Genomic DNA, 6,792 nt, shown 5'->3' on the forward strand with positions numbered 1-6,792 from the left:
TTCCACAAAAATAATTAGACTTTTTTTTTTTTTACTCTTTGGAGAATTTCATAGTCTTCATAAATTCATGATATTTGATAATTAACTGAGGTGGAATGTGAAGGCTTATAATAGCTTTAGCCAAAAGAACACTTCTTTAGAAAATGTTAAATTGGTTGACAGTTTGACAGGAAACTTTTAATAAAATAAATGTGTTATGCATGATTTCCTTATATACTTTGTTGGTGTATTTGGGATAATTACATTAAATATCATTCTGATTTTGCTTTTAAATTACCTTATTTAATATTGGGGAAAAAGTCCATCCTGATCTTTTTTTTTTTTTTTATGTTGCAGAATATTTCCCTTAGAAGATGACACCTATACTTCCTGATGCTTACTGTGAGAGTGAATTTGAGATCCGTCAGCCTGGTTCATCTTTTATCTCAGAGATAGTTAGGGTTGACTTAGCTGGTCCTATTCCATAAGTTTTTCTTTTTGAAGAATAAAACTTTCCCAGATAGAAGAATTTTTGTTGTTGATAAGTATAGGGTAGTTGCTCTAGAACTTTCTTACCTGGAGATAGTTTAATTACAGTTAAATACAAGTTGATGCTTAGGATGTGTTCAGAGGGGTGGCACACGTGTGTTTCTTCTGTCGTCCACCACTCATAGCTGCCTCGTTGTTCACCGCTGCCCCTGCTAACACATTGTTGAGACTCCCCTTTCTCTAATTCAACCCTCTCAGTGCCTTTTGGCTACTACAGCTAGCCTGCTGTGGTGTTTCATGGACACTTGGACACTTGGAGAGTTTGCTCGGTCTCCTTTTAAATCCCCAATAGAAAGTAACAGTTTTCTTTCTATTGGTTTTTATGTGGCATTTACTGTTGACTTTAAGTCAAAAGTAAAGATATGCTCATCCAGAGTATAAAATTACGTACATGTCTAGATTAATAGGGACCAGCGAAGTGCTACCGATTAGTTACTTCCTACCTAAGTAAAGGAAGTACTGGGCCTTCCTTTCCATTCTTATTACCACCACCCTTATTATATCATAGTTAGAATATTATGTGAGATAGTGAGAAATGGTGTCAGCTTTAAAGACATCTTTATTAAGTAGACCCAGTTATTCCACTTTTGTTAATACCTCTCAATTATGTTGCCTAAAGTATAAAAAATTATATGCACAAAGATTCCAAGTAACATGAATTGTTATAGCCAAAATAATAATCACTTAAAAGTTTTAGGAAGGGGTCATCAAACTTTTTCTGTAAAGGGCAGAAAAGAAATATTTTAGGCTTCACAAACCATACGGTCTCTCTTAAAACTTCTCAAATGTGCCGTTTGTAGTACAAAAATAACCATAGACAATATGTAAATAAATGGGCATGGCTGTGTTCTAATAAAACTTTATTTACAAATGCAGGGCCATAGTTTGCCAATCCCTGGAATAAGGAAATAGTTAATAAACAGATATAGATAGCCAGTGAATGGTACCTTATGTACTCATTAAAAATTAGTAATGAATAAATGAAAAACAGAAAATATTTAATTAAAAAAGCAAGATATGAAAGTGTGTGAATGGGTAAGATCATGGCTATAAATAACACACCAAGCATATAATAAAAGGGTGACAAGATAAATTACTAACTGTTCTTATAATAGGGTGGCAGAGCAATAAATGGATGACTTTATCTTTCTTTAGTATTTCGTATATTTTTTCTTTATTTGTATTACTTTTATAATAATGTTTTAAAATTAAAACAATATCTTGAGATCTATATTAGTTTCTGTCATTGTATAATATTACCACAAACTTAGCAACTTATAACAACACACATTTAATATCTCAAAGTTTGGTCCAGTCAAGCCAGCCTCCACTGAGACTTGTCTGGGCAAGGTTCAGCTTCCTCCCTCATGTGGTTGTTCGAAGCTTTCAATTCCCTGTGGGCTGTTGGACTGATGGTCTCAGTTCCTAGGGGGCTGTTGTCAAGAGGCCACCCTCCACTCTTTGCCACATGGGCCTTGCCAGCACAACTGATTGCTTCCTCAAAGCCAGCAAGGGAGACAGTTTCAGCAAGATGGATCTCATAATCTGCAATGTAGTCAGGTACATCCTGTCACTTTTGCCATGTTCTGTTGGTTAGAAGCAAGTCAAGACTACTCTAGAAAACAGCAGGAACAAGAATGGAAAAAGGGCAAAAAGTAAGAACATTATAAAATGGTGTAAAGCATCAATAATGGTCTGCAGTAGTTTTTGACTCCTTTCCTTTGCTCATATTTGAATTTCACTTTTATTCTTGATGCAACATCTTGGCAATTCCTTTGGACTCCCTCTGCTTTCCCAGAAGGTCTGAAGATGTACCCATTCAGAACAATGTGTGTTTCTGTGACTCTGGTTGGCACTTTGCAGACCTAAGGATCCTAAAACAATTTATGATCAATTCTTGGGGTCTCTGCCATTTGATTCCTTTGAGCCTTTTCATTACAGTGTGAGAAAAACAGTCTGCGTTTTCAGAAAGAAATGTAAGGCTTAATGAACTTTAGATTTGTATGTCCGATCTGGTGACCAGTGAGCCCCTAGGTTACTGCAAGACCAGAAGTATCTTCTAGAGTTGACTCAAAAAGAGTGTTCCCACAGAAATCCTTAAAATTAGGCCTCAATCTCATTGTATGTCCTGGGATATCTCCTCTGTTTCAGAATGTTCCTTGTGTACTTCACCAAAGCTATTCGGCCCAAAGCCAGCCAGATACCTGTTAATATGAATAATGGTCCGGAACAGTTTGGAAAGGGAGACAACCCAGCTGCGACTGTCTCATTTTACTAGGTAAAATGATTTCTCTTGTATGATCAAGTAACTGTGGAATTGCAGTTCATTTTGTCTCTTGTTAGACTATGGGCTGCTTAAGAACACAGCAAGGAACCAAGTCTTTTTTTACATCTGTGTATCCCACCACCTTCCACAAATTCACACACACTAGACTCTCAATAAATATTTAGTGAATGAATGAATGTAGATCGTAGACTTGTTTAATTGCATAGTAGCTTTTACTCTTTGCCTCAAGGCAAACTAAAGTGATCCATTTGGACACCAGAGGGCAGTGCTAAATAAGCACCAAATTTTCAGACTCGAGGAGTAGGTTAGCTTGAGAAGTGGTGCTCTTGAAAATTTATTTTCAATCTGTGGGAAATAGGCATAAATAAAAAAATAAATAAGTTTTATGTGCTAACATTCCCCCCCCTTCTCCTTTCTGGCATGCCTCTAAAATTATACTCTACTGACATTAAATATGTGGCTTGATTCATGCTCTGCTCAAAATACAGATCTATATTTAAAAATAAAAGCTTGTTTGGGACAAGGGTCAATGGGATGGGTGTTTTTTCTAGACTGTGGTTTTGTTCATAACCATATGAAATGATGTATTCCATTTTTTTTCCTTGCAAAAGCCTAACTTACTAAACTTCAGGATCCTATTCCATAGCAAGAGTCCTCAGCTCTGAAACACTGAACTGACTACATACCAGTGGTGAAAGACATAGATTGCTGCCATCATAAACACAGACTTTTCCCATAACAGGGAGCCCTCTCTGGGTGGGAGCAGGAAGTGGGGAAGGACATTGCTGACTTCTCTCTAGTGCTGTCTTTGCCTTTGCTTTTTGGTGTCCCTAGTCAGTGTCCCCTCTGCACTGGAAGGGCTCAGTGGAACAGTGGATGATCTAGGTCCGAGGAGTCCCTATTTTGAGGGACTATTTTTAGGAGTCCCTAACCTATTTTGCTTCCCAGGCCTCCGGGCCTCTCTAGATGAATGTGTTCCTAAACGGTATTGATCTCTTGTGAAGAACAGGAGGGCAGAGGCACTTTGGAATTCTAAGCTCTACTGAGAATAGCAATCTCTGACAAAGTTCATGTAGTCTGCATTATTTTTTAACTGAAAACTTTTACATGCCTGGAACCAAATGACTTAACCAAAACTTCATGATGTGTCATCTTGTTCTGAGCCTTTTCCGTTCTGAATTCCTCTGAGGTCACATTTTCCACTGCGGCCCTAGCAGGAGGCCTTTTACTGGTACAGCCCAGCGTTCCTGCCAGAGCCTAGAGCTCTCTATAGAAGCTCTTTATTCAGCCGCCGTATTTATGTTTAATGTGCAGAATGACATTGTATCTGAACAATTAGTACCATTTTCCTTTCTTTCAGACCAATAGCTGTTCCGGTCCTTACCACTCTCACTCCTGCAGCCTAATCCTTTTAATGACCTTTGAATAAGAACGGCTTGTGCTCACAAAGGAAAGAGGAGAGAAAAATCATGCGACTTCCTGGGGAGGTGTACTCATAAAATGCTTAGATGATTCTGCAAAATTAAAAACCAAGTTAACCAAAATCAAACAAAGATGGGCTTTTTAGGTTTCTGGGTGACTGAATGGAGGTAATATTAGGAAGTATTTAAGTAAAGCTCACTTCGTGCATTTATTAATTATCTGCAGACATTGCTGGGCTCCTTCTGTGTGCTTGCATGACTAAGGTAAATGTGGGATACAAAGGTTAATGAGATATGACCTGTGCCCTCAAGGAACTCAGATAAGCAATACAACTCTCCTTAACCAGAACTCTAAAAGGGTGTCAATGTGAGTGAGGAACACCTGTCATGCAGTGTATGTTTATGAAGTTCATGCATTTTACTTGGTGGTGAAGGGTTTCAACAACTTTTGGTAAATTAAACTGTTTTCAAACAATCATGGTATGTATATTTGTCCCAAAGGACTGAACACTGGAAGCATACAAAGATTATACAATACATCTCTCAGGACTTACTGTCTGGCTAGAAAGGAGAAAATCTATGTGTATGAGATAATTTGAGAGCATTTCAAGGCAGTGTTATATATGAATGCTGAGTTACCATTATGTGGAGCTGATATCATGTACTTGTTATTATTAACTTATTCTCCTCATTTAATAGATGGAGAAATTAGCACACCAAGTCGTTAAGCAATGACTTCGAGTAGTAGCAGGTGAGTGGATAATGAGGGCTAGAACCAGGTCTCCCAACACCGAGCTCACTGTTCTTTTCAGGATACCATACCACGTATGGTGCAGGGAAATATATTAACGTCAAAGAGCCTTTGGGAAGAAAAAGGTAGCTCCAGTTAGTCCTGGAGGGAGTTGGGAAGTGATTTAGGGATCAGTTAGATTAACTTCTTGTACTCTTGAACAAATGTGTCAAAATGTCAAGCTGTTTGTAGATAATTTGGAAAACCATATTCATAGGCAATATATTTACAAAGTTTTATTCCAAAGACCAAATACATTCATGCCCATGCTTTTATGTTGGCAAACTTAAAATTACATTTAATGTTAAGTGAGAGAGAGAAAGAGCTCAGGAAGGTTCCCTGCTTGTTGGAGCTAAATTTTGTGCTGGCACAAAGAGTAGACTCTAGGAACTTTTAAATGATGGTTTCACACTCGATGAGAAAGGGTCTTACACCCTAAATATCCCCCAGTCCTGCTTGCTGTTGCTTGAAATCCTACCATAATTCTACTTCTTAAACATGAAACTTTGACCCAATTTAATTTGACAAACAGTTTTACAGCACCCCATGGGGTAAGGCAAAATACTAAGATTTGAAGAGACTATAAGCCCAAATATTTTATTATTAGACTCAACAGATAAAATTAATCTGATAAATTGTTAAAAGAATTTCTAACTGTTTATTCTCAGTTTCTGTACTTACTTCATTGCAGGTCGGCAATATTTTGTGGATTGATAGCCTGTGCAGACCACACTTTGAGTAGCGTGTGTTAGAGCTCAGGTGAGCAGTGATGAGAGCCTGAACGCCACCAGTAGCCAGGTATATTAGTCCGAATCCAGTCAGCTAGATTATGATGCTGTTGGTTCACAACCCAAGAATTTCCCTGGGAGAAATCTGAAACTGGCCCCATCCACAGGGGGCAGGGAGAAAACAAAAGAGAGACAGATCACTCCAGATTGGTAGATGGCCGTGTTAATAAGCAAGGGAACTTAAATATAGGGCTTATCTTGGGTGGCTGCAAGATGAGTAGGTCTCCCCACCCACCCTGCCAGAATCACAGACATTTCTATAGAGGCCTGAACTTGATTCAGTCACCTCTACCGTTCACATAGTTTCAACAACACATTGCTCTCTCAAGGTCGCCTCCTTGAAAATGGCTCCCACTGTGGGAATGGTGGGCAGAGTGTACATGCCAAGGATAGGGGAGAGGGTGAGGAGCCTCCGATTACCTGATCCAGCTCTTGGGTCAACCAGTGGTCATGTCCTCTTGATGACATGTTGTCCTAACCAGTGAATTAGTTTAACAAATGTTTATTTCTTGCTCACATTACAAATCCATTGTACATGGATTTGGAGTCCTTACTCTGGGAATTAAGTCAACAGAGCCTCTGCCATCTGAAATGTGGTCGGGCCCAGTGGCAGGAAGAAAAAAGTGTGGTAGTGTCACATACTGCAACTAGATACTTCCACCAAAAGCAACATATATCACCCCTGCCCACCTTGTCTCAGCCAAAGCAAGTCATGTGGCTGGCCATGATCAACTTTAAGAAGGAGAGGAAGTGCAAATTCTGCCATGTTCCTGGATTGAGGAGAAGAAATAGAGAACAGCACTTCCAGATAACAGGAAAGAGAGGAGAGATAGCAAGGAGGTAGGTTTAACAGCTGATTAGCTGTGGAAACAGGGCGGCGGGGGGGAGAAGGGGGCATTAAACCTGAAACTGTTCTGAGTCTGACTTTAATGTGAATGAGTTTCAGGTTACAGTGGGAAGATAGAGGACATTGCAAGA

At 39.1% G+C, this 6,792-nt stretch overlaps 1 protein-coding gene across 2 annotated transcripts in view; it reads left to right on the plus strand.

The window, feature by feature from the left end:
* Positions 1–5,925, plus strand: part of TSEN15 (tRNA splicing endonuclease subunit 15) — a 35,846-nt gene extending 29,921 nt beyond the window's left edge. Inside the window, exon 4 of one of the 2 annotated variants that reach the window (XM_035010642.1) lies at positions 2,680–5,925. In XM_035010642.1, the coding sequence (XP_034866533.1) occupies positions 2,680–2,806 (127 nt within the window). In that variant the 3' untranslated portion in view covers positions 2,807–5,925. Of the gene's footprint in view, positions 1–336; positions 2,469–2,679 lie in introns of those variants that run through there. The other variant, XM_035010640.1, reaches the window with a different exon arrangement.
* The last annotated feature ends 867 nt before the right edge of the window (positions 5,926–6,792 follow it).

The sequence above is a fragment of the Mirounga leonina genome, unplaced genomic scaffold (genome assembly GCF_011800145.1).
Source record: "Mirounga leonina isolate KUSES-001 unplaced genomic scaffold, KU_Mleo_1.0 Mir_154, whole genome shotgun sequence".
Lineage (NCBI taxonomy): Eukaryota > Metazoa > Chordata > Mammalia > Carnivora > Phocidae > Mirounga > Mirounga leonina.